This window comes from Podarcis vaucheri, assembly GCF_965113315.1.
Source record: "Podarcis vaucheri genome assembly, chromosome: 5".
Lineage (NCBI taxonomy): Eukaryota > Metazoa > Chordata > Lepidosauria > Squamata > Lacertidae > Podarcis > Podarcis vaucheri.
The window spans coordinates 93,940,480-93,968,378 of record NC_138763.1 but is presented as its reverse complement, the minus strand read 5'-3'; the positions used below and the strand labels follow the sequence as shown (position 1 = coordinate 93,968,378).

General features: G+C 45.0%; 2 protein-coding genes across 3 annotated transcripts in view; one reads left to right on the top strand and one right to left on the bottom strand.

Annotated features, from left to right (window-relative positions):
- The first annotated feature begins 233 nt into the window (after positions 1–233).
- NELFA (negative elongation factor complex member A) lies at positions 234–22,887 on the top strand. Of its 2 annotated transcripts, XR_014219949.1 has the most exons (12): positions 241–484; positions 6,904–7,075; positions 10,074–10,235; positions 10,935–11,024; positions 11,604–11,734; positions 12,349–12,418; positions 13,376–13,464; positions 13,615–13,729; positions 16,481–16,710; positions 18,198–18,297; positions 19,174–20,613; positions 22,213–22,887. XR_014219949.1 is itself a non-coding variant. In XM_082223172.1 (11 exons), the coding sequence occupies exons 1-11, from the start codon at positions 275–277 to the stop codon at positions 19,356–19,358; spliced, it is 1,554 nt and encodes a 517-aa protein (XP_082079298.1). In that variant the 5' UTR covers positions 234–274; the 3' UTR covers positions 19,359–22,887. The 2 variants fall into 2 exon arrangements, 1 of the variants encoding a protein (XP_082079298.1); XM_082223172.1 differs by having other exon boundaries at positions 234–484; positions 19,174–22,887.
- A 3,641-nt stretch (positions 22,888–26,528) lies between these two features.
- Positions 26,529–27,899, bottom strand: part of NSD2 (nuclear receptor binding SET domain protein 2) — a 60,078-nt gene continuing 58,707 nt past the window's right edge. The window contains exon 22 of the mRNA XM_082223365.1: positions 26,529–27,556. Within this exon, the coding sequence (XP_082079491.1) occupies positions 27,294–27,556 (263 nt within the window). The 3' untranslated portion in view covers positions 26,529–27,293. The remainder of the gene's footprint in view (positions 27,557–27,899) is intronic.

Sequence of the window (27,899 nt, the reverse complement as noted above, 5' to 3'; positions counted from 1 at the left end):
AAGCTCTCTCTCTCTCTCGCTTGACCTGACGCGGGCGCCGCCATTTTGCACGGCGACCTCGCGCCGCCCGGCTCTTAAGACCTCGTCAGCTTTTTCTCCCCGGCGCGTGGGCGGCGCCATTTTGCGTTACGGACGGAGAGAGGCGGGAAAAGGGGCCGCGGGGCCTTGCGGCTGTAGTCCTTCCTTCCTTCCTTCCCTCCATTTTTTTTTTTTAGGTGTCTTCATAAAATGCCCGCCGAGAGCCTCCCCTCCCCTCCACCCCCCCCGCTCCAAGATGGCGTCGATGCGGGAGAGCGACACCGGCCTGTGGCTGCACAACAAGCTGGGCTCGGCGGACGAGCTGTGGGCGCCGCCCAGCATCGCCTCGCTGCTCACGGCCTCGGTGGTGGACAACATCCGCCTCTGCTTCCACGGCCTCTCGTCGCCCGTCAAGCTCAAGCTCCTGCTGGGGATGCTGCACCTGCCTCGCCGCGCGGTGGACGAGGTGAGGCGGAGGGAGAGACCCCTGAGGAGGCCGCCCACCCCCCAAACAGCCGTGAGGGAAGCCGGGACACCCCCCCCCCCGGGACGGGCCCCGGCGCCCCTCAGTCGTCGCTTCGCCCCCCCCCCCCGGGTGGGCGCCGCTTCCTCCTGCCCCCCGAGGCCCATCTGTGAGGGGGTGGGGGTCCTCTCCTTCGCCCCAGGGTGGGACAGGGGGCTCGGGTGGACGCACATCCCATCGCCGCACACACGCACCGTAGGGAAAGGGTCTCCCGCCGAGGCAGACGGGTGCCAACGACAACAACACACACACACACACATATATAGACGCGCGCCAAGAAAGGGCTCGGAAGTATTCCTGAGGTCCGTTGCAGCCAGACCTGCAAGGTGGATTTTCCTCCTTCACCCGGGTGGGCTGCACTTCCTAATTGTGTGATCTTTTATATTTACACACACACACACACACACACATATATTTATATATAGACACCCAAACACACAAATACTCAAACTTTTCCCGAGGTCCTTTGCTTACCCTAAGGTGCACTTTCAAAGGGCTGGGCTGCAGTTCCTAATTGAGTGGTCTTTTATTTATTTACACACACATACACATTTATACATAGACACCCAAACACATAAATACTCAGGTGCCAACGACAACAACACACACACATATATAGACGCGCGCCAAGAAAGGGCTCGGAAGTATTCCTGAGGTCCGTTGCAGCCAGACCTGCAAGGTGGATTTTCCTCCTTCACCCGGGTGGGCTGCACTTCCTAATTGTGTGATCTTTTATATTTACACACACACACACACACACACACACACACACACATATATTTATATATAGACACCCAAACACACAAATACTCAAACTTTTCCCGAGGTCCTTTGCTTACCCTAAGGTGCACTTTCAAAGGGCTGGGCTGCAGTTCCTAATTGAGTGGTCTTTTATTTATTTACACACACATACACATTTATACATAGACACCCAAACACATAAATACTCGGGTGCCAACGACAACAACACACACACATATATAGACGCGCGCCAAGAAAGGGCTCGGAAGTATTCCTGAGGTCCGTTGCAGCCAGACCTGCAAGGTGGGTTTTCCTCCTTCGCCCGGGTGGGCTGCACTTCCTAATTGTGTGATCTTTTATATTTACACACACACACACACACACTTTTCCCGAGGTCCTTTGCTTACCTTGAGGTGCACTTTCGAAGGGGTGGTCTGCACTTCCTAATTCAGTGATCTTTTATTTATTTACACACACACACACACACACACACACATTTATATATAGACACACAAATACTCAAACTTTTCCCGAGGTCCAGTTTCTAATTGAGTGATCTTTTATTTATTTACACACACATACACATTTAAATATAGACACCCAAACACACAATTACTCAAACTTTTCCCGAAGTCCTTTGCTTACCCTAAGGTGCACTTTCGAAGGGGTGGGCTGCACCTCCTTATAGAGTGATTTTTTATTTATATACACACACAGACACACAGACACAAATTTTCCCGAGGTCCTTTGCTTACCATGAGGTGCACTTTTGAAGGGGTGGGCTGCCCTTCCTTATTGAATGATCTTTTATTTATACACATATACACACACAAACACACACATACAAATACTCAACTTTTCCCGAGGTCCTTTGCTTACCATGAGGTGCACTTTTGAAGGGGTGGGCTGCCCTTCCTTATTGAATGATCTTTTATTTATACACATATACACACACAAACACACACATACAAATACTCAACTTTTCCCGAGGTCCTTTGCTTACCATGAGGTGCACTTTTGAAGGGGTGGGCTGCCCTTCCTTATTGAATGATCTTTTATTTATACACATATACACACACAAACACACACATACAAATACTCAACCTTTTCCGAGGTCCTTTGCTTACCATGAGGTGCACTTTTGAAGGGGTGGGCTGCCCTTCCTTATTGAATGATCTTTTATTTATACACATACACAAAAACACACACAAATACTCAAAACTATTCCCAAGGTGAATTGCAGCAAACCTGCAATATGGGTTTTCCTTGTTCACAGGGGTGGGCTGCAATTCCTCATTGACCGATCTCTTATTTATACACACCCACAAACACACAAATACTCACAATATTCCTGAGGTCCACCTGGCTGGGTTTTTTTACCCCCTTTTCCAAAGCAAGGCTCCATAAGTTGTGACCTTTTAATCGGATAAGGCAAAATGTTAAACTCTGGACAATACCCTGAAAGAATGCACTCTTGTTTCCGATTTTTTTACAAGTGCTTTTGGGGGAGGGGAAATCGGATGGAGATGTGCTTAATTATTTGGGGGGGGGATATTAGTAGCCAGTAGGCACTAGGTGATTCAACAGAAATCACTGCCTGCTTCTGCCATATCACATCACCGATGTATGTTCAGTCTGGCCCAGCCCATCTCTTGCAAGAGTTTGAAGCAAGATCCCTTCCCAACTTCATCCCAGACTTGGTTTATGCATGCAGTGGAGCTGAGTGCTAGTGCTTTACTTGGGCTGTTCTGCTTAAGACCATAGAAAGGCGTTGGTATACCGTATTTTTCGCTCTATAAGACACACTTTTCCCCTCCTAAAAAGTAAGGGGAAATGTTTGTGTGTCTTATGGAGCGAATGCAGGCGGGAGGCTCTGCTCAGCGCTCCCTTTAAAGAGCCGCGTGGAGCGTGTGTGTGGCTCTTTAAAGGGAGCGCGGCTCTTTGGGGAGCCTTAGCCATGCACAGCCTCTCCTGGGCAGGGCATGAAGGCTCCACTTGTCCGGGAGAGGCTGCGCGTGGCTAAGTCAGAAGCCAGGACTGCCAGCAGGATTGCTGCGCTGCGATCCCGCTGGCTGTCCTGGCTTCTTAGCCGCGTAGCCTCCCTGGCTGGGAGAGGCTGCACGCAGCTATCCCATAAGCCAGAACAGTTTATGGGATAAGCTGGCTTATGGGATTCAGAATATCTTTTTTCTTGTTTTTCTCTTCCAAAAAGTAAGTGCGTCTTATGGTCTGCTGCATCTTATAGAGCGAAAAATACGGTACTTTTCATACAGCTTCAGGGAAAGACTCCATACAAATGTCTGAATTGATCCCATAAGTATCTGCTTCTCACTCAACCCCCCAAACGTCTCCCTTCCAGAGAGGAGCACACCCTTTTGTTGAAAGCAGTAGGCACTTTTCTGAAGTGTGTGTGTGTGCAACAAACCAAACTTTGGAAAAGGAAACCTTGGTTTATTGAAACGAAAGGATAAAAGCACATAAATCACATAGTGCAATGTTACGACAAATTTAACAAGCATCTTCAAAATTGCAAAGGCCCACTAGAAAACTCTGCTACTGTTTGTAGGCAAGGGCTCTGGCAGTACATTTATTTAATACTGGCTTGGGAGTGTAATATCTATTAAAGTCTTTATGACTGCTTTAGAGAGGAGTTCCCATTTTTAGCTAGTATTGATTTGCTGGTCGTAACTGGGAAGTAAGGTCTAGTGCTACAGGGTGTGATTTCCAAATGGCTTATGAGCCACATCCCAGGATTATGTGATCTTCCAAACCTAATGGTTTGTTTCAGTGGGTTCCAGCATTCTTACTCTACGTACTATTATACTTTTAGGTTTATGCAAGATCATTTTGAAGCATTGCTCTACTAGTATGGGTATGCATTACCATTTCTGCTGTTAGGGCATTGGTGATTGTTTCCATGGGGAAAACAAACTATCAGATATATTGATAGGTCCAGAAAATAGATAGGTAACCATTCAGAGGAAAGCTGGAAGTAAATACTAGTGGTGATGTGCCTCAGTCAACTGCAGTTACTGGCAGCCGTAGTAACTGATTTGAGCATCCCAGTTTTTGTGAGCTAGAGATATTGCTAGCATCCTTTCCAGGTGTATGAATGCACCTGGGGAAACATGCTAAATGGTACTAAATAGTTGCTAGAGCAGTGAAAGCATACTGATTTGCAACTAAATAGAGCTTTTCCACAATCTAGAAGCAGAATCCAAAACCTTTGGTTTTGCAGTTGCATGTCTTTTGCACTGCAGTTATGTCTCAGAAGCAAAAGGCAGATTTCTGTCTAAGCAGCATCACTTTTAAGGCTGCAGTTTCATGCACTTACTTTCAAATACGTGTGCATGAACCACTGAAACAACTGGCCCTCTCTTTGGAGTAAATGCACATAGGAAACAGTATGTGAATCTGGTCTGGGACTGTAATAAATTTCATTTCATTTCATTTCAATGCACTTAGGAACTTTCTGGATTCAGTAAAACTGGTCTCTGTCCTACAGCTTGACATGTGACAACTTGGCACCTGCACTTTGACATCTCCAGTAATGTTCCCAACATATGCCACATATGTAATACCAAAATATGCAAGAAAGGTCCTAATTCTAATTCCCAACATTTTTTATTGAGACATTGCTAAATCTCAAAACAATCCCTCAAGCTGAAACTGTATTGCCACCTGCTGAGCTTTTCTGAGCAGGAACTTGAACCTAAGGATTCCCCATTCTTAGAAAATGTGTGCATAGGAATCCAGTGGATCATCAGATCCATGCCTTAGTCTGGAACAGATTGCCTGCTGCATAGTCTGTTAAGGTTAGATGAGCAGGCAGCTATCTGCAAAGAAAGGTTCACAGGTATCCCTAGTCACCTTATATTGATCTGACTAATTTATACACTGTTCCTTGCCCTATCCTCAGAAGACAGAGAGAATTATTTCTTCTCTGTAATGCTTTAATTATATATAAATCACCTAACTCCCTTAGCACTCCATTTTGCTTCAAAGTCTATTTTTCATTTTTGTAATGCTTATGAACTTTTCCGATACTGGCCATTCCTCTTTGTGTCAAAAGCTGAATATAGTAATCTTAAGTATGGCATCACAGATCTTCTCTACAACCATGTGACTCTCCTTGGACTTGGGTAACAACGCATTTGTTAATACTATCCACAGTTTAAGAATATTTATGTAACTTTTCATTAACACATCTCCCAATTTTTCAGCTTATACTGTATGATTGCTTTAAATTGTTTGTCCTTAACAGGATTTTATCATATATTTCCTTTTTCTAATCAAGCTTGTTTTTGTTCTAAATTGGAGCTATGTTGTAATAATTGTGATTCTTCCTGCTCTGATTTTTAAAAAGCAAATCCGTAGCTTTTTTAAAAAAAAATGTGTCTCTCAAATATCTGTCATTGCAGTACCCTATACAGTGGTACCTCAGGTTACATACGCTTCAGGTTACAGACTCCGCTAACCCAGAAATAGTACCTCGGGTTAAGAACTTTGCTTCAGGATGAGAACAGAAATCGTGCTGCAGCGGGAGGCCCCATTAGCTAAAGTGGTGCTTCAGGTTAAGAACAGTTTCAGGTTAAGAACGGCCCTCCGGAATGAATTAAGTACTTAACCCTAGGTATCACTGTACAGTGGTACCTCTGGATGCGAACGGAATCTGTTCTGGAGCCCCGTTCGCATCCTGAGCAGAATGCAACGGGTGTCTGCGCATGCGTGCGTCACGATTCACCGCTTCTGTGCATGCATGTGACGTCATTTTGAGCGTCTGTGCATGCGCGAGCGGCAGAACCCAGAAGTAACCCGTTCTGTTACTTCTGGGTCGCCTGCGGAATACAACCTGAAAACGCTCAACCCGAAGCTACTTTAACCCGAGGTATGACTGTATAATGGACCATTTTATAAAATGGACTGTGTTGGAGTAACATTTAGTTTAAATAGTTTGTATTCTGTTTAAGTAGAGGAAAATCGTTCCTCACTGTGCAACAAAGTATTATTTAACCTCTGTTGTTCAGAAAAAAATAGAAGACCTCATTGCTATTTAAGTGATATCAGGGTGTGGCTGGGGCTGGCTCAAAACGTTTTGCTATCTGAGACCTCCCCCTGTGCACTCATGCCTGCTTCTGAGACCTGCTATAGAAAAATTTTGCCGCTGCATTTGGGGCAGCAGTGTGGGCATTCCTAGACTCTTTGAGACTCTCTTACTTGTGAGGAAGTGTCCTTCTTCACAGGGAGAGAAATTGTGGGTGAGATGACCAGAGAGCACCTGTGCCTTTGCCATTTGTGACAAATACCGTTTAAAGTTTCACAGTTTACTCATACTAAACTTTAAACAGGCACATTTGGGGGGCAGCCTCGCTCTAAGGAAGGGCATCTGCCTTGGAGAGAGGGCTGTAGAAGTGCTGCCACCCATTTTCCTTCAGTGCTCAGTGTACAGATGTAGGGATGGGCAAATTTGCCTCTGTATTCCCTACTCCTTACTCTACATCTTTTACCCCAGCGAATGTGAGCTACAGGTTTGGTCTATTCAGTAAAGTTTTGACAAAGCAGCTCTTAATGTGCTTTGAACATTCCACTCTTGACTTGCCTTCTCTCTTCATTTTTGTTAGATGAAAAATGCGCTGACAGAAATCATCCAGCTTGCGACCTTGGATCCGGACCCCTGGGTCTTAATGGTGGCCGATATCTTGAAATCATTTCCCGATATAGGTTCCCTTAACCTTGATCTGGAAGAGCAGAATCCCAATGTTCAGGATATTTTAGGAGAACTGCGAGAAAAAGGTAGGTAAATTTCATGTAAATTCCTGTGAAATTGTACTGCGTTTGCTTGGTAAATTGTGGATTGGGCTATGTTTAGATTAATAGATTAATCCTGCGTTTCTCAGGATGTAGGGGTAGGATTGCCAGGTGTTCTGGGTCTGAGGCTCAGAGGAAAGATTTTTGGAGGTGGAACCTTAGGGGAGTTCAAAGGGAGCATTTGACAGAAAATGTCACCCACCTGAGGGGCAGAGCATGATTGCAGAGTTGGAAGGGACCATGAGTATCATCTAGTCCAGGAGTAGGCAGCCTAAGGCCCATGGGCCAGAAGCAGCCCACGGGGGTTGTTTAACCGGCCCACCAGCCGCCCCTGAACTGAGTCACCTGCTTGGTGAGTCGCTGCGTGCTGCGCTAAACCGGCACGGTGTGGTGTGGGGACTTTCTTCTGCGGCACTGGAAATCGCGTCTGCGCAGCCGCCATAAATTGCATCTGCGCAGATGCAGACCGGAAATTGCGGACGCGTACGCACACGCACGTGCAATCCGGCCACAGAAGGATCTCCGCCGGAGTGAAGTGGCCCAGGCGAGGTAAACCTTGCCGACCCCTGATCTAGTCCAACCCCCTGCAATGCAGGAATATTTCACCCAACGTGGGGTTCGAACCCACAACCCTGAGATTAAGGGTCTCATGTTCTGCTGGCTCAGTTATGCCTCAAGATATGTCTGACGGGTAAAGCTCAAGGGATGTGAGATGGTGCTAATATTTAAGGGTCAGATTTAAGGTGCTGGTTTTGACCTTTAAAGCCCTTCACGGCCTAGGACCCTCATACCTATGGGACCGCCTCTCCCGGTATGCCCCACGGAGAGCCTCAAGGTCCATAAATAGCAACACCCTAGTGGTCCCGGGCCCTAAGGAAGTTAGATTAGCTTCAACCAGAGCCAGGGCCTTTTCAAAACTGGCTCCGGCCTGGTGGAACGCTCTGCCTCATGAGACCAGGGCCCTGCAGGATCTGATTTCTTTCCGCAGGGCCTGTAAGACAGAGTTGTTCCGCCTGGCCTTTGGCTTGGAGCCAATTTGATTCCCTCCCCCTCTTTCTTTTTTCTTTTTCCTTTCTTCTCCTGTGATGAGGCTGCATTTTAATATTTTAATGTTGTATTTTAATATTGTTTTTAAGTTGTATTCATTCAACTTGTTTTTATTATTGCTTGTTAGCCGCCCTGAGCCCATCCGTGGCTGGGGAGGGCGGGGTATAAATAAAAATTATCATTATTATTTATTAATATAGCCTGTGCTCTTGCCACTTTTCCTTGAGACTGAAAAGGAGGCTAAAACCCCATACCCGGTCCGCTTATCAGACCTGGCCCACTTATGAGGCAAGGTGAGGGACCCGCCAGTGGAAAAGGGGCGTTGGCAGCAGCACTGAAATCTCACGAGATTTCAGTGAGATCCCACTGGAAGCCAGTGCTTTGTGGGCGCTGCCACAACACAGGTGAGAGAAGCCCATTGTTGGCAGGGGGGGCAGCACAGTTCCGTTTCACTGCTTGATGAGCCTCTCCTACAGCTTACACATTGGGGGAGGGCTGTTCCAAAATATAAATCTCTTTGCACAACAAGTTGCCTGAATTGATGAGTGTAAATCATAGCTGTCAACTTAGAGATTTGAAAATAAGGGACCAGCAGCCTCGGAAATAAGGGATCAGCAGCCAAAATAAGGGATTTTCGTCAGCCAGCTGAAATACGAAGTTAAAAGGGACCAGATAATTTGGGAGCGCAGCACCGGTTTTTAGCCCTTCGTTTCCAGAGGTTGCTGCTCAAGACACCAGTCGATGAAACACTGCAATTAAATAACTACAAGCAGCAGCCACTTTTCACGCAAAATGAAGCCCAAACTACGAAGATGCTGCTGCAGTTCTGTATCTTTTCTCTCGTGCTCCATCTGCAACTCTCAATTCCACCAGGCAGAGCGGGAGGAAGGGAGGGGGAATAGCGCCCGAAGTAAACCCGCATACCAGACCATCTATGCTAGTCTCCCACTACAAATCTATGGGAGAAGCGCTTGCGGTCCTTCCTCCGCTTTCCCCCTCTATGGTTAGCCCTTGGAACACCTGCCAGCGCCTCCTCTTCCTCCTCCTCTCTCTGAACTGCTTTCTCTGTGGTTGCCCTCACTCTCCTCTCAAGGCTCCTCAGCAATTCATAGGCTGTGCCAGGCTGCCCATCTCATTTGGGTGTTTCGGCGGCGCAGCCGCAGTACGGCCTGGCGGGAGCGGCGGCGATGGGCAGAGGCCCCAGGCAGAGATGCTCAATTTGGCGGCCGCGAGGAGGATGGTGGTGGAAGGGCCCGAGGCTCCCGCCAGTCCCGGCGGGGAGGGGCTCCCGGGGGCCGAGGCTGGTGAGAGGAGGCTGGAGGGGGCTGGGCTGGGTAGCTAAGCAACACAGTTGGAGCCTCCCTCCTCCCTGGCTGGCGGGGGGGAGGGAGAAGAGCTGCTTCCTTTGAAACCTGGGAAATTTAAGGGACATCATCAATAAGGGACAGCAGCGGGACATGGCGCTGGGATAAGGGAGTTTCCCGCCAAATAGAGGACGGTTGACAGCTATGGTGTAAATCAGGGTAGGGAGCCTCTGCCCCATGGTCCAAAGTTCACCCAGCGCAAGTATCACAGGAAGCCGTTTTCCCCAAGCCATGTCCTCCTGCCCCCATATGTGACCTTTGGTGCAAGACATGTAGAGACAAAGCCAGCTCAGCTGCACAGCTGAATTACACATGGGGAACTCAGCCGATCTTTGGAGAAAGCTGGGGTGAAGTCATGGGCCATCAGTAGTTCAAGCCTGCTGGATTAGCTGTGCAAGTGAGCTCCCCATGGGGAACGTGATGGACAAGATGAAGATAACTTGAGGATATTGAGAAAACGTTTGGTCTTCCAGGTTGGGAGGAAGGTGTAGTTGTCTGCCCAAAGGACGAACGCTTTTCTTAATGTTGGTTGTTACAGGAACTAATTTCCTATTTGTTTTCCGATTACATAGTGAGTGAATGTGAATCGTCAGCTATGCTGCCGCTGGAGTGCCAGTACTTAAATAAGAACGCCTTGACCACGTTGGCTGGACCACTTACTCCTCCTGTGAAGCACTTCCAGCTGAAACGTAAACCAAAAAGCGCTACTCTCCGAGCAGAGCTGCTGCAGAAGTGTAAGTATCAAGGCACCTGTTAAGAAAAACACCAGAGGAATAGCCTCAGTATTGTACAATAATTGAAAAAGATGCAACATACACAATAGAATTTGAGATGCTGAAACCAGCCTTGGAGGAAGTCTTGACGCTTTGTAGTCTAGAACTTTGATCTTCAACTGGTGGGATGGGGCTCTATTTAATATATATAATATATGGGTGACCCCAGTTGGAGCCCCACCATTCTCTCCCTACCCAATCTCTCTCTCGTTAAAAAAGATAAATGTAGAACAGTGAATTTTGACAGCCTTACCTTTTTCTTCTTTCGCTTCTGATTTTCAGGCTGCACACCTTAAATTTTCCCTTTGTTCTACAGAGTTGTTTAAAGGGGCAAGAATCATGTCATGTGTGAGAAGGGGAAAGGCAGGCATGCGCAATACATTCCTTTGGAATGGGTGGGTTGAGAGCTGGTGGCATTGATCAATATCAACATATTTTAGAATGAAAAGTGTGCAGGTACGCTAGGACCAGGGGTTCTTCCAGTTCCAGGTATAGCACTAAAAAGGGGAAGCTCTGTTTGTAAATTCAGTCTGTGCATTATTGAGCGGTATGATTTCTTTCCGGAGAGGGTCAAGTTTTAATTGTTCCATGAAGAGCACTGTTTAAGAATGACTTGATACGTTTTCCTGGTGGAGTATTAATTAGAATTATTTTTTGTAGCTACTGAAACTGCACAGCAGCTCAAGAAGACCGCTGGAGTGCCTTTCCATGCCAAAGGAAGAGGGCTAGTCAAAAAGATCGATACAACAAGTAGGATTTTAATTTTCTCTTAGATCTAAGAGACACGTATATATGCAAAGCACGAAACAGCTATTTTGAAGAACGCTAATGTCCTCTGGACTACATTTGTGAATTCATCTATATGTATAATCAGTATTGCTTTGAAATGTTTTGGTCTTCAGTAGGAGCCTTACCTAACCCTAAGGGACGCGGGTGGCGCTGTGGGTTAAACCACAGAGCCTAGGACTTGCCGATCAGAAGGTCGGCGGTTTGAATCCCTGCGACGGGGTGAGCTCCCGTTGCTCGGTCCCTGCTCCTGCCAACCTAGCAGTTCGAAAGCATGTCAAAGTGCAAGTAGATAAATAGGGACCGCTCCGGTGGGAAGGTAAATGGCGTTTCCGTGTGCTGCTCTTGTTCGCCAGAAGCGGCTTAGTCACGCTGGCCACATGACCAGCTCCCTTGGCCAATAAAGCGAGATGAGAGCCGCAACCCCAGAGTCGGTCACGACTGGACCTAATGGTCAGGGGTCCCTTTACCTTTACCTTTACCTTTAGGAGTCTTACCGCTGTGTTCAGTTCAGTGATCCCCCCCCCTTTTGTTTTTGTATAGCTCCACTCAAAGGGATACCTAAACAAGCACCTTTCAGGAATCCCACTACTCCAAGTGTATTTAGCCCTGCCGGAAACAGAACTCCGATTCCACCCTCGAGAACTCCTCTGCGCAAAGAGAGAGGAGTAAAGGTATTTATGCAGCTTCAAGTGTGCTTTCCTTGACACTCTCCCTTGGCTTCTGAATATCCAGTCTTTTCAAAGTTAAAAAAACAACAGCCCTGTGTATTTGTCCAACTAGCTTGAGTGTTATTTCATCCCTGTTTACACAGTTTTGTTTTGTTTTTTAATTAAAAAAATCACAGTACTCTTTGGTATTGTGAGGTACAGTATGGATACATATACAGTCATACCTCGGGTTAAATATGCTTCGAGTTGAACGCGTTCGAGTTGCGCTCCTTGGCAACCCGGAAGTAACGGAGCGCGTTACTTCCGGGTTTCGCTGCGTGCGCATGCGCTCAAAATGGCGTGCATGCGCAGAAGCGGCGAAAAGCGGCGTGCGCAGACGTGCCATCGCTAGTTACATATACCTCTAGATGCGAACAGGGCTCCGGAACGGATCCCGTTCGTATGTAGAGGTACCACTGTACTAAATTCGCTTCCCCTTGTTAATATTGTATAAGGGAAGTAGCTCACGTGTTGCACGTATGTGGAAGTGTAAAAGGTAGACAGGGCAATCCATGCATCAGAAGCTAGTAAACTCTGCAATAAATGTGAAAGTAAGTGTTCGTTTGGTGTATTTGTAGTTACTCGACATCTCGGAGTTGGATACGGTTGGTGCTGGCCGGGAAGCGAAAAGGAGAAGAAAGACCTTAGGTTAGTATATAGGGTTACAAACATAAGTCTGTTGTACTTCATCTGTCAAATTAAATTTAGAGCTAAAGGCTAATTGTTTCCTTTTCTGTTCTGTTAAAGCTGCTGTGGAATTATAGGGAGTTGAGATTTGAGAATATGGAATAATTGTCTGTTAACTTGTGATAGGCTTGAGAGAGTGAACAATTCACAATAGGGCACCTGCCTGCGGACCAGCGGAGAGGTTTGGAAAATAGTAACACACATCATTTGAAAAATACATGCAGGGAAACAAGAGGGAATATATAAATGACTATTGATTCATCTATCTAAATCTGTTTTCATTAATAAAGCAAAACTACTATATGAAGACTCCCATGCTCTTCGACTTGCCTAGTGAGGCAAATTGAATTGTTCTGTTGTGTTTGTACACAAATTTGGCTGGATCTGAGAGTTAGCAAAACGAATAGAATAGAATAGCCACAGTTATGTCTGTTCTGAGTTCCTGCAGCCCAAACTTTACTTCCAGCTGTTTCTAGTACCATTCCCCTGTGGAATCCGTGCTTGTACAGAGAATTCAAAATTCGGCTTAGGATTTTATTTGTGTTAAGTGATGAATTAATATGTTTAATTTCATAAAGTGAAGATTTAAGGGTGTTTATGTTTAAGTTAAATTTTATAAGAATTATGATTTGGGAAACCGTTAAAAGGACATGCAATGAAATTCAACCAAGGGGAAGTGGGGAAGTCATTTAACAAAGTTAATAAGTGTAAATTTCAATAAGGCTATGATTTATGTTTGTTTGTCTTATGTGTTTGTTTGTTTATAATATTGTGAAAACCAATAAAAAAAATTGGGGGGGGGGAGGAGAGAATTCAAGATTCGGAAGTAATTTTGGATTTTTAAAAATTCTTTATTTGGGTAACCAAAACAAGGCAGCAGTTATGGCTAACTAGCTTCTATGTTTGTTATCGGTGTAGATACAGAAGTGGTGGAAAAGCAAGCGAAAGAAGAGACAGTCGTCGAAAATGCTACTCCAGACTATGCTGCTGGTCTCGTATCTACTCAGGTAGGATTGAGAACATTATTATATATTGGGCTGCTTTCTAAGCCTCATCCATGTAGGGCTCTGCTCTGCAATCACAGGCACGAACAATGTACCCTTGAATTGTCAAAATTATTTTTGAAATAGTTTAAGGATGCATGTGCTGTTTTACAGAAAATTGCCTCTTTGAACAATGACCCTGCTCTGGCTTCTACAAGCTATCTGCCTGCAGCACCCAGTGTTGTTCCATCTTCCTCTTATGTTCCAAGTTCCGACACCACGCAGCCCGGTAAGTGACACAATTTTCCATTATTGCACTTCTGAATGTGTTCGTTACTGATATGTTCCACATTGTAAAAACGACGACACTCAAAAGGCTATGGCAAGTACTTTCATTAGAATAGGTTTATTTAATGTTTTAAAACAGTGCGCAGGGTGCAAGTCAAACGAGGACACATCACCTGCAGCAAGCTTTGAATCTGTTCTGTATTCAAACAGCCAAAAATACCTGAATTCAAGGAAGATGTGCAGGGCTTCGGTTTCTATAATAAGCCCAAAGATAATAACAATATTGCCTAGAGCTGAGGTGGGAAACATTTTTGGCTCGGTAAGCTCAATCCTTATCTTCACACACACCGGCAGGTGGAAGGAACAACTCACCTGCCAGTCATCCAACATCAGTTGATTGGCACCTGTCAGAGTCAGTTCATCAGTGTTTCCCAACCAGCTGGGTGTTTGGTGCTTCAGAAGCCCGGCGCAACAGCATTGCAAGCCACTGGGAAGCCCTGCGCATAGGGTTGCAGGGGGTTCCCAGCCGTGCCTGCTAAGCCACTTCGAGGGAGACCCCACCACCTGACCCACATGTATGACATCAGGTGTAGGGCAGATGGGCATGCCTTGCCAGAAGCATCCTCCCCGGGCCAAATGGGGAGGCCTGGTGTGCCGGATTAGGCCTGCAAACTGGAGATTCCCTAGTCTGTACTAAAGTTACAATGCAAATGTATGAAGCAGAATCAAACCTGTTGTGAATAATACTTCCTGAGACCTTGAATCCTTTCTGGGCATGGTCTGTGTGCTGTCATGTAGAGAGACCTTGCTTGGCCAGTGATGGATGAAGTTTCATCTTCCTTTAGATTAGTTATGTCAGCTTCCGCCCTAATTGCCACATCCACTCATTTCTGTAAAATGACAGGATTCTCTCAGTTAACATCCCAAGATGCAAAGATGAAGTTCCTCAAAGGCTCTTGAAAAAAGCACTGAGGAAATTTGTGCAGCAACAAAGTACACTCGGTCACTTTGTGCTTCTTTATTTATTACATTTCACAGCATTTATTAGGCTGCTTGATTGTAATAAAACCTCAAAGCAGTTTCATAAAGGATTGAGTGGAAAAGAGGGATGTGGCTGTTGATATTTCAAAGCCAGGCAATTGTCTGAACTCCTAGGATAATCTCAAAGATTACCGGGTTTCGGGTGTCGCGTTTAAACCAGAACCCGCAGAAACTTCAGAAGCAAACCAGAATATAAGCATTTCGGAGGAAACAGAAACCAGGTGGCATAAAGAAGGGGTGGGCAATGTTTTTGTCCTCAAGGGCCATATCTGGTGGTGGGGAGGCATTTGGTGGCTGTATGGCACAATGTGGCACTGTGTAGGACACAGGTGGCGCTGTGGTCTAAACCACAGAGCCTAGGGCTTGCTGATCAAAAGGTTGGTGGTTCGAATCCCTGAGACAGGTAGAGCTCCCGTTGCTCAGTCACTGCTCCTGCCAGCCTAGCAGTTTGAAATCACATCAAAGTGCAAGTAGATAAATAGGTACTGCTCCGGCGGAAAGGTAAATGGTGTTTCCATGCGCTGCTCTGGTTCACCAGAAGCAGCTTTGTCATGCTGGGCACATGACCTGGAAGCTGTACGCCGGCTCCCTCGGCCAATAAAGCGAGATGAGCGCCGCAACCCCAGAATCGGCCGCGACCGGACCCAACGGTCAGGGGTCCCTTTACCTTTATGACATAATGGGCAGGGCGCTTACACACTTGCACACACTCTCTCTCACCTCAGCTTCTTCCAGCGCACCCTCAGTACAGATGTCACTGGGTAGCTGCCTCAGGAGCATGGAGGGGAGGAGAAGGTTGAAACCTCCACTTCACAGTTCTCCCAACCGGACAACATCTCTGCCTCCATACTGTTTAGTTGAGGGATCCTTTCGCTGCTGCCCACTTGACGGCTGATGGGTGGAAAGTGACTGGGCGTGTGGGGCTCTGGAAGAGTAAGAGTAGCTGAGGGCTGTAGGTTGCCCAAATGTGGCTTTCCTTTTGGGTCATGCCTTCCTCCCCTGCTCGTGTCCCATGACTGGACTGAAGCACATAACATTAATTTTATAGGATCTTGCCTTTGTGTGGTGCTATTTTATATCTCGCTCTCTTTTTTTTACCCAGAGGAAGTGTCACGAGAACATTTCCCCCTGTATCTGGGAAGCATGGCGTGGTTCTTCACATTGCCCTCTGTGCATAACCTTTGTGCATCGATTCTTGCCTTTGTAATATTTAGAATCTCTCTTTTTGAAATTAGAGTTGTGAGCGTGTGTAGGAGAAAAGGTTTCAGATCTGAGAGAAACAAACATAAGCTTCAAGCAGCGATTGGCGATTTCAGATCTGACAGGAAGCAGGCGTGCTGTTTCTGGAGAAAGGCTTCAGTTGAATAATCTCAGTTTGTACCCAAATGGTGTCTTTCAAGCCCCCGCAGCACTCAGGATTTTAATTTCACGTATGGCCTGAGGAATTCTGGGCTTCTGCAATCACCTGTTTTCCCTGTGCTGTGGCGGCAAGCAAGGAAGACAGAAAAGCAGACAAGCAAAAGCGAGGTAAATGAAGGCAGGGCATCAGGAAGAAGGTTGAGAGACTGTCACTGCCTGCCGGAGGGGGACCTTTTTGCTAAGTTACATGTTATCCTTTAGTGAAAAGTAGGGAAGCGTTAAAATTTGTAATGAGAGTAAACGGTACGAAGACCATTTTGTTGTTGCTGATGACATCTTTTGCTGCAAACAGCTGGCTCTGTCCGGGAACCCTTGCAAGCGAAAGAAGAGCCTGCGACGCCCCCTGGCACTGCTGTCCCGACTCAGTTTAAGCAAAGGACACCCATGTATAACAGTAACGCAAACACAGCTGCGGCGACGCCTACCTCTCCTGTTACTCCTCCCGCCGCCCCTCCAGCCGTGCAGGCGCCACCGGCAGCTCCTCCTCAGCAAGCGCCGCCCAAGAAGAACCTCTCTCTAACAGTAAGCTAAGAGAACTCTCTCACAATGCATATAGACAATGCGCTTGGATCCTTTCCGTTGCTTCTACAGAAATAGCCAGGCGTTTGCAATCTTGTTTATGAATATGCGGATCTGGGTAGTACTAAACCATAAGACCGCTAACATTCCAGGGTATGGCTGCTAATAACCTTGTTGCCACATTTCAAGAAGTAAAAACCAGGATGCCCCGAAAGTTGTTGATTTTTCAAGATCCAGGGCAAAGCACCGCCTTTCGGAAATCCACCCCCCCCAATGTCAATTCTGCCTTTGAAATCCTGGTAATGTCCGGGAAAATCCGAAAGTATGGCAGCCCTACCTTGTAGCTCTTTAAGAACGCTTTCAGGATTTGCTTTGATTACAAATAGACCTCAATACTGTTGAGAACTGATATGTGCCCTGCCTATACAACTTATGACCCACTAAGGAGGTTCAGGTGGCACCTTCATTATACACCTTTAGACGCCAGGCAAAAACGTTCTTCTTTAACAAGGTATTTGAAATGTGCTGGTGGGGTTATTCTAGTTTTTATTTTTATTACGTACTTTGTGTTTTTATGTTGTGACAACCAATCTTCCACCCGTGCCCATGAGCCAATTTTGAGAAGTGGGGAAGACCGCTTACCTGCCAGTTACCAGATGTCATAATGGCTTCAGGCCAAGGGCTTGAAGGAGAGGTTCCTGCAACAGCCCTTTAGCTGAATGGTGGCTGCAGCAAGCTCCTTTGAAGATGCTCCATCGGAGATGCTGCAACCCTGATCGTGGAACTCATTTGAAGTCTCTTTAGAGCGGGGTGGGGGTATGCTCTTAAAAAGCAGAGATTTTCCCTTCCACAGAAAGAGCTCTTGGGATTCAAGGGTCTTCCCCCAGAAAAATAATAACTACATTTGCAAGTGGGGCACTTCGTACTCTCCAGAGGAAGCAGGTTGGATTCATAGAGCACTGGGGGGGGGGGGGGCAGCTAGAATCCAGGTTAACTCCTCCAGGCCCCCTTGGTTCTACCAGGGAGTTCAGCTGATTTTAGGTGCTCTTGGTCAGCCCTGTTCTGCTCTTTAAACCCCAACAATTGGCTGATGGTTGGGGCTTCCGTGTATCTCCCAGAGGGCTTTGCATTCATTTACCTTTCTATTTCGGTACTTGATCAAAGACCCCCAGAAAGATACCCAAGTGACGGCCTACTCTGTACCTCTGTCTTGGAACATAGTGGTAGATTTAAGACACACAGACAGAGAGAGAATATCAGCTGCAAGAATATGAAGAGCTCTGGCCAATGTACCGCTCTTGACTATATGAAAATAAGATTAGAATAAAAGCTCTGAGGTTCTATCAAGGGGCACTGATGCTTTTTCTATTCCTGCACAAGATAAGGGATTTGTCAATTGAGAAACAATGAGGCTGGATGCTTGAAGTTATTTTCTGTTCTCCTGATCATTTCCTCTCCTGAAATAAAATCTTACTGACTCCTCCTTGCAGAAGGAACAAATGTATGCAGCGCAAGAAATGTTCAAGACCGCAAACAAAGTCACAAGGCCAGAGAAGGCTCTCATCCTTGGGTTCATGGCTGGATCCAGAGGCATGTATTCCGAACTGTATTTCTTTGCCTTGAATATCAAAGCCAGGTGCCTGGATATAATAATAATAATAATAATAATAATAATAATAATAATAATAATAATAATAATAATAATAGATTTATTTATACCCCGCCCATCTGGCTGGGTTTCCCCAGCCACTCTGGGCAGCTTCCAACTGAATATTAAAAACAATACAGCATTAGACATTAAAAACTTCCCTAAAGAGGGCTGCCTTCAGTTGCCTTTTAAAAGTAAAATAGTTGTTTATTGCCTTGACATCTGCTGGGAGGGCGTTCCACAGGGCAGGTGCCACTGCTGAGAAGGCCCTCTGCCTGGTTCCCTATAGCCTCACTTCTCGCAGCGAGGGAACCGCCAGAAGACCCTCAGCGCTGGATCTCAGTGTCCGGGCTGAATGATGGGGGTGGAGACGCTCCTTCAGGTATACAGGACCAAGGCTGTTTAGGGCTTTAAAGGTCAGCACCAACTTTGAATTGTGCTCGGAAACGTAGTGTGAGCCAATGCAGATCTCTCGGATATTTTGGCTGGCAGGATCAGGGATAACTGGCAAGGTCAGATGAAGACATCTTATGCAGAGGCCCGGGATGCAAAAGGCTGCTTAATGATCCCAGAGGCATTGCAGTGACCTTCCTCTTGGGGGCGGAGTAGGGGATCTGTGTGCACTGAGATACAAAGCTATCCTTGAATGTCGTAGGTGCAATTATTTCAGAATAGCAGCACAGACTTGGAAATAAGTATATGAGGGTGCTGCTGGTGTGTACCAGAGCAGATCTTGTTTTCTGCATTGCTCCTGGCCTGAACCGTTTTGTGTTTGCTAAGCTCCCGCCCGTGACGTGTGTCTCTTGTTGCCTCCACAGAAAACCCTTGTCAAGAACAGGGCGACATAATTCAGATCAAACTGAGCGAACACACGGAACTGCTGCCAAAGGCTGACGGCACAGGAAGCACCACGATGCTGGTGGACACAGTTTTTGAAATGAACTACGCCACTGGCCAGTGGACCAGACTGAAGAAATACAAACCAATAACTAACGTTTCTTAAACAATTCAGTAATAAAGTGTAGACCAAACAGACCATAGAATAAGCCAGCATTGTACATAGTGTGTTGACTAGCCAGAACAACATTCCCATTTAGGCCTCATTGTAAACCACCCAGAATACTCGCGGCGATCAATTCCGGAAGCAGGAAGAAAAAGAGCAGAACGGCAACGCTTGTCTTTATTATTCTTGTCTAAGAGTCCCGGGTGTGTGTGTGTGTGCGCGCGCTTGTGCAGCGATTGCAGCAGATTGAAGAAGAACTGAAATGCATCTACCTTTTGCAGAAAGATTTATGTTCAAATGTCTTGAGAGGAATTGCCTTCCAGTTGAGACCATTTTTTGCAGCAGCGATGCCTAGTTTGACTCTAGGTTCTGCGTTTAAATTGGGCGTGGCTGCATTTCTCTCCTTTGGCTTAGGGCGTGTTGGATGCCCCCCCCCATAGTGATTGTGAAAACATGAAGGGTAACGCTGTTTGTTTGTGTAAAGCCCAACAACACAGTCGATTCATAGAACTGCATAATGGCAGATACATCAACTTACATGCATCTGTCCTGTAAACGGGCTCCCTTTTTTTACATGTATACATTTTTTAAAATGTAAAGTAGCACTAAAGACCAAAAGGTTAAGGGGTTTGTTTTGGTCTGGATGGCACCTAATTTCTTCTGTGTGGAAATGCAGGACTCTTGATTTGCCCTCCGCTCTTTAAAGGTTCAGCTCTGCTTCAGGGTCACTTAACTAAGTTCTGAGAAATGGAAGCATGTTGCTTTTATGTTGGAACCAGCCCTTCTTCCCTCCGGCTTTTTTTTTTTTTTTGCCCAGCTGGTACCTTTTGAATCTACCAAAGACTGGCCTTTGAAACAGTGTCTGTGAATGTCATGGCATGAAATTACTTTGGAACAGCATCCCTGTGTCCATGTTGGAATGTGTTAAATACGAGTCATATTGGCAATTGGCTGGCTCACCCCTGATTTTTCCAGGGTTAATTTAGCTACCGTTGCTGGAGATTTGTCAATGAATGGCATCCTTCGGAATTTTCCTCCCCATCTACACGGACGTTACCTGCAGCTTCGCGAGATTGGAGAGCACCTTTTAGCAGCGGACCTGTTGCAAAAGACTCTCTTCTCAGAGGGAGAAACGGAGGAGACTGCCTTTGGAGCAGTTTCCTAACTGCTATGCTTTCGGAACTTGATCGTTTCAACAGTTTATGCTTGGACGATAATAGAAGGAATCTTACAACTGGCATTTCCACAAGAAATGGTGGGTACAGTTTTAAAAAAAATTAATAAAGCCGATGTCAAAGAGAGGCACAGATCATTCGCAATGTAAGAGCTTTGTGTTAGCCCGGGCTTTAAATTGGAGCAAACTAGATGCTAGCTTTTAAGCCAGGCTTATATTGGCATTTATCAAACTGCACCTGATTAGAGAATCCACTTAAGAGAATCTAAAGCTAGGAAAAGAGACAAGGTCTTATTTTAAATTATATCCTGATGTAACCACGCTGTGTCTCTGTGGTCTTCGGTTTGATGTTACTTGCCCCAAAGAACTTGGAGGGTGGGAATGAGTATTGACAACAGAATAACCTTTGTTATGGGAGAAAAAAAAAATTGCTCCTCAGCCAAACGATTAGTAGGGATCAGTAGCAAATGTAAGGTTTCAGAAAAGGGTTCCAGATAAAGGTCAGATATTTATTTAACTTTGTAAACAGCTAAAGCTAGACTATGAAGTAATACGGATTAAAAACAGGATGGTGGGCGTTTTTTTGGCCATTTGTTTTGGTTTCACAGGAAAAAACCCCGAAACATAACTACCAGTTTGGATAGCCTTTAATTCAGAATCTTTTATAGATTTTATATTTTTGAAATTAAAAGCTACGAAAAGGTTAGTATGTTGAGCGTTTTAAAATGGCAGCTGGCAAGATGTAAGAGACCTGAGCTTCATTCTCGTTCTCTCACATCTAAATTTCAGCTATGATAGGAAGGCCAAGTGTTTAGGACATAAGATTTTTTTAAAAAGTTTAGCAGCTATCACAAACGATGTGATTGTTTTTAAAACGTTAATTATTTTGACATGTTTATCTTGTTTTTTCTTTTTGGTCAGTTTTGAGTATGGCATGAATGTTAATGGCAAATTATTCAGATGGAAATGTTTAAAACATAAGCTACAAGTTGCAGGTTTAATCTTGTAAAGATTAAAATGATATAAACCAATGGATCAAAAGTTCTGCATGCCATGATAATTAAACATTGATAATGTGATCAGACAGTTCTGGAAGTGAGGATAAAGAAAGCATTTGAATGTCTGTGAATATTTTGGAAATAACAGTACAGATGTTTGAAATACAGATGTGCTTGCCAGGGCAGACAATGAATAACAGTAAACAAAGCACACACTAGTTTCAACACGATAGCATATTGTATTAGCCACAATATGTCACACATCTTGGCAAATGGAAGTTTGCATTCCCTTTTCTGTTTAGTTCATTTAGTGGGTACAAAAATGCTTACTGGGGGGTCTGGTGATGTTTAAATTTGCAGGAAGGAAGCTAGATGTGAAACTACAGATAGTAAACACCACCAGCTGAGGTGCTTAAGAGGCAATATGCTCTGTAAAGAGATTTTTTGCGTGAAACCTCCCATCTTTTGTAACCTGTTGACATACGTAGCCAAAGCTGAACAGCTTGTTTCATGGTAGGAGGAAGCCAATTCATGTTACAATTTGAAGGTAGGGGTGTCTCCAGAGGGCCGAGAACATGCTTTTTACATGTGATAACCATTCCCACTTCTTTTTTTGTCACCCATCATTAAGATGGGAGGACTTCTTGGCGGTTTCAAAATAATATATGAACCCTCTCATTAGGGAGAGAAATTGCTAAGTCTCTACAAAGGGGGAGATCTACAACAGGTGAATACAATCTAAAATGTGCGACCCAGTTGTGATGCGACGAAGATCACCACTGCCAGACATAGCAAGACAAAGAGGCCATTCCTTTCATCGCTGGCGAGATCGTTCTGCTCATCCATTCAGGATCTTCAGTCTGAGTGATGAAAGAAGCCAGACACGAATGGCTGTCACAAAATTTCAGTTTCTTTTTGCCCAGCCATCAAGAGCAATTGAAACCCACCGGTTCCGTTGACAAAGCTTTAACGCAGACCTTAACCCTAAAGGGTTAACTACACTTTGAAAAATTCAGCTTTGGCTCTCGCCTTTGGTAACCACACAACTCTTTCCCCCACGGATCATGTTGAAGTGACACTTGCCAAACTTATCGAAGGTACTTTGATACTGTAGCTTGGAATTGCATTTTCACAGCAAAATCTGAAATTGGAGAAATGTTTTAAGACCAGGCAAAAGTTTTAAGTCCGAGCCCTCTGGGAAACTGGTACCTTTCTAAGAAGCAATGTTTTGTAAAATGTTGCATGTTTTCTAATCTATTTTGTGTTTGTACAGATGTAAATTCAAAACCTCACGTCCTTGGGTACATATTTTCAGCATAATATAGTATGTATAATAAAGTTCAGATTTTTCTAATAACCTCGCCTTCTTGTAGCATCATAATGTGCAGCTATTCTTTCTAATTTGTTTGTGTTGGGTTCTTTGTGTTGCACTGCTCCCTGTACCTGTTTGCTTTGCTGTCTCCACTTTCAATTCGTCGTCTTTTTTACGGTTTACATTTGTTGAGACATTTTTGTCATAGACATCTTACAATTGGGGGAAGGGGGGGAGATGGGGGTTGTTCTTTTGTTCTATTGCCTATTCTTAGAGAGGGGGGTGTTGTCAGCATCAAGGGGTGGGCCCTTTGTGAATTTTTTATTGATATTGTGAGAAGTTGTGGTTCCCGAGCTTCGTTGGTTGTGTTTAGTCAATTGCGCTGTGTCTTATTTGTGTGAAGGTTGATGGGTCAGGTTAGCCATATTGATTTGTATGCTGTTGTGGGGGGGGGTGTAGGTCATTCTCCTGCATATGTAATAAAGGGGAACCTCACTGGGGTGAGGGACGCGGGTGGCGCTGTGGGTTAAACCACAGAGCCTAGGACTTGCCGAATCCTGAAACGGGGTGAGCTCCCGTTGCTCGGTCCCTGCTCCTGCCAACCTAGCAGTTTGAAAACAGACATTGCAAGTAGATAAATAGGTACCACTCCAGCGGAAAAGTAAACTGTGTTTCCGTGCGCTGCTCTGGTTCACCAGAAGCAGCTTAGTCATGCTGGCCACATGACCTGGAAGCTGTACGCCGGCTCCCTCAGCCAATAAAGCGAGATGAGCGCTGCAACCCCAGAGTCGGCCACGACTGGACCTAATGGTCAGGGGTCCCTTTACCTTTTACACTGGGGTGAAGGCATCCTCTGTAGCTTGTCGCTGTGCTAGTTTGAGTTGGTTGGTTAACTCTTCTAGTACAGTGGTACCTCAGGTTAGAGACTCCGCCAGCCCAGAAATAGTACCTCGGGTTAAGAACTTTGCTTCAGGATAAGAACAGAAATTGCGTGGCGGCGACAGCAGGTGGCCCCATTAGCTAAAGTGGTGCTTCAGGTTAAGAACAGTTTCAGGTTAAGAACGGACCTCCAGAACGAATTAAGTTCTTAACCCGAGGTACCACTGTACAGCGGTTTCTCATACGTTTTGGTACCAGTGGTCTATGTTCACTCCCGATAGGTCCTTCTAGTGTCTAGTTATGATATTTCTAGCTGCCGAGAGTGACTTATGAGTTCCTTGTACTGTACATGTGTGTTGTTGTCCTGGAAGATATTTAATCGGGCAAGTTCTGGAGTGGCTTCTATTGCCTGTTTTGTTATTTTGGAAATTTCCTGCAGCACCAATATCCAGAAGGATTGGATTTGGGGCCATTCCCACATATGGAGGTACATTATATGCCTATTGCGTTTCTATCTCCAGCATTTAGATGAAGTTTCTGGGTGTATCTGTGCCAGCTTCCATGGTGTTAGGTATCATCTATACCGTATTTTTTGCTCAATGACTCGCTTTTTCCCTCCTAAAAAGTAAGGGGAAATGTGTGTGCATCTTATGGAGCGAATGCAGGCTGCACAGCTATCCCAAAAGCCAGAACGGCAAGAGGGATTGCTGCTTTCACTGCGCAGCGATCCCTCAAGCTGTTCTGGCTTCTGAGATTCAGAATTTTTTTTTTCTTGTTTTCCTCCTCCAAAAACTAGGTGGGTCTTATGGTCTGGTGCGTCTTATAGAACGAAAAATACGGTATGTAAGTTTTAGGGTGAGTTCTTTTGGCCGAGATGGATTTGAATGGTGATTTAGACCTTAGTCCAGGGGTCTGCAACCTTTAAGACAAAAAGAGCCACTTGGACCTGTTTCCGAAGAAAAAAAACCTGGGAGCCGCAAAACCATTGTGACATTTAAAACAAATATATCTCCGGAGCTGCGATCTGACAGCGGGCGGGAAGGTGACGTTGGGACGGTGCGTGGCTTAACGCACGCACCGCCCCCATGCGACGTCACAGCCAGTACAGCGCCCGCCACAGTGGGGAGTGTCGGGGCGCACAATGCGCCTCCTCCCCTCGCTAGTATCCGCCCCGGAGCCGTGGCAAAGGTGTAAAAGAGCCACATGCGGCTCCGGAGCCGCAGGTTGCAGACCCCTGCCCTAGCCTCTAGACCACTGGGTATGGTTTAAACCATGTCCTATGTCCTGCTCCCATTGGTTTTTAATTGTGGCCTGTAGTGTATTGGAGTAGTATTTTCTTAAAATTCTTAACAGCAGTTATTCTTAACATTTAATTAGGGTTTTACACAGATGACATGTGCAAAGTATCTAATGGTTCTTTTTTTCAACTTGGTCTGTTTTGAGTGACTGGTACACAATATTGCTACTGCTCACATTCATGTTAGCGGTGGTTCCATCTTGTTTAATTGGCACTCATTTTACTCAGACCTCTCTCTGCTTATGTTAGTAGCTGCTGCTTAACTGTTTTTCTTTTCAGCTGGTGTAACTGCATCGTAAGGAAGACCAGCCTTTCACATGAGGTAGTGACATCCACTTTGCATATTAGTCAGGCAAGTGGGACAAACCCTTCCAGGTTCTCCTCCATTCCCTGCAGAAAATGGACCTTCACGGTAGGTCCAACATAACATTCTGTATTTCTCAAGATCTCGGTAAAAGAATACCAAGAGATTTGTTCATTACAAAACAGCTGTGGTAACCCCAAATTCCGATTGTGCCAAATTAGGGTTATGTCAAATTGTGGCAGCTTAAAACTGGAATACAATGCTCTGAGACAGTCAAACTTTTCGTGTAAAAATTGCCAGTAGATTCATATAGCTGACTGCTGGAAGAATCATAGAGTTTCATTAAAGAAATGGTTCCCAACGATGCTGATTTGGGAAAACTATGACATGGTTTACAAATGGCATGAACCAAGATGGGCTGTCAACTTCGTTCCTTGCAGTTCAGTACAAGGCTGCTCATTCCATGAAGATGAAATGGCCGCAATTTTTATTTGATTATTTTAAAGGTGGCAGACTAGATACCGTATTTTTCGCTCTATAAGGCGCACCAGACCACAAGACGCACCTAGTTTTTGGAGGAGGAAAACAAGAAAAAAAATATTCTGAATCTCAGAAGCCAGAACAGCAAGAGGGATTGCTACACAGTGAAAGCAGTGATCCTTCTTGCTGTTCTGGCTTCTGGGATAGCTGTGCAGCCTGCATTCGCTCTATAAGACGCACACACATTTCCCCTTACTTTTTAGGAGGGAAAAGGTGAGTCTTATAGAGCTAAAAATACGGGATTTTTCTCACTTTAGAATTTAAATAACTAAACAACATTCAAACTGGCAGAGTTAACAGGAAAGGAACCCAATTGTCTGCATAACTGCATCTGCCAAAGGACTGTTGATAACAAAATTTAGAAATGCTAATTAAGAGAAATAAAATCACTCATGTCACAGGGCAACTATATAACTGCAATGCCACACTCAAAAGAACCCAAAGAATAAATCTAGGGTGCTATGTAAGTTTTACTCAGCCATGTTCATTAATTTCAGAGAGTCTATTTTAAGGTAGGTCTATTAATTTGAATCGGCCTACCACCCGTATTATTTTAGAAGCTGCTGCTTAACTTCTTTTTCATTATTACCTTGATACAAAAAAAACACTATTTAACTGCTGAAGACATTCATGGCTTTTAAAAAGAATAGTAAATGAGCATTAGTATGGTTTTTTAAAGGCTTTTATTATGCAAATACAATCTAAAAAAAAGGGCATAGATTTTAATATCAATTTAAATGTGGTCACGGTATCATTTTCCTTCTTTGAAACTCAACAGGAGACGGTTCTTTCTTTCAAAGCTTTCGTTGTGGTATGCTGCCTGTTTCCATCACGTTCTTGTTCCTTGGCAGAATATTACAATAAAACAAAAATAAAATCCAAATAAAATCCAAATCAAACCAGACATCCTTCTGAACAGAGCTCAATGCATATTGTTATACTGAGCTCTGTGCCTCTAAACTGTACGATGTCCATATGCCTCACTTAATGCAGGTAATTTAGGCAGCTCTACGCACAACGTTTTGCTTTAAAGGCTAATAATGTCTTTCTTAAGCACTATTTAAACACTTGCTGGGTGGTGACTACTATTTCAAAAAGCTATGCATATACGCCTTAATTGGTTGGAAATTAACACACCTCCAACTAGGAAATTCTGGAATGAATTGGTTTTTCACTCCTAACAGTTCAAGTGTTGTCATTATTGCTGAAGAGTAAACCTGGTTTGTCCTGAAAGTGGCTGAACGTTGCATGCCACAGTTCATGATCAGTGCAGAAGCAACAGAACACACTGCTGCAGTTGGCTCAGTGGATTAAAAATGATCTGCCCCAAACCCAATTCCTGCAGAATGTATGTAAAAGACGTGTCCTTCCCTGACCCTATTCACAACTTATCTACAAGACAGCGTTGGCAGCAGGAACTGCAGTTCGTCATTATTTACATTCCTTCCTCTTCCATTTGTTTCTTTGTCTTCGTTTGCACTTCAGCGCGGCCAGTTTTCTAGGGGGTCTCTTCGCCTTCTTTTCAGCAAAATTCTCGCCAATGTGATCCGAGCAGAACAGCTGTCCAGTTAAGTTAGAATCAAGCACTGTCTCGTCTTGATGGTTCTTGCAAAAAGAGTTTGGGCAGAAGTGGCAGAAGGAGACAGAAGGCTTGCCACAAACATCACAGTGGTGCCAAGGGCACTCCCATTTTCCTGCCAGCAGAAAAAGGGTACAGAGTCAATTCAGAAATAGCTGCCTTAAGGGAACATTCTTGTTGCAAATAATCTCGGCAGTGCCAATTACAATTACCTTGGGTTACGAACTTAATTTGTTCCGGAGGTCCGTTCTTAACCTGATGTGCGCTTTTGCTAATGGGGCCTCCCGCTGGCATGGGATTTCCATTTTTATTCCGGGAGCAAAGTACTATTTCCGGGTTAGTGGAGTTTGCAAGCTGAAGTGTTTGTAACCCGAGGTACTACTGCGGATTAAAAAGTTGTGTAACCAAGTTCTGAGCTTGTAAGGCAGTCGCTAAAGAACCCTCCCCCTTCTCATTCA

Bases quoted from the DNA above. Each gene is read 5' to 3' on its own strand.
- NELFA (XM_082223172.1), top strand. From the start codon at position 275: ATGGCGTCGATGCGGGAGAGCGACACCGGCCTGTGGCTGCACAACAAG. The intron at 11,735-12,348 runs GTATTTATGCAG...GTGTATTTGTAG, and splicing joins GCAAAGAGAGAGGAGTAAAG to TTACTCGACATCTCGGAGTT. The intron at 18,298-19,173 runs GCATGTATTCCG...TTGCCTCCACAG, and splicing joins GTTCATGGCTGGATCCAGAG to AAAACCCTTGTCAAGAACAG.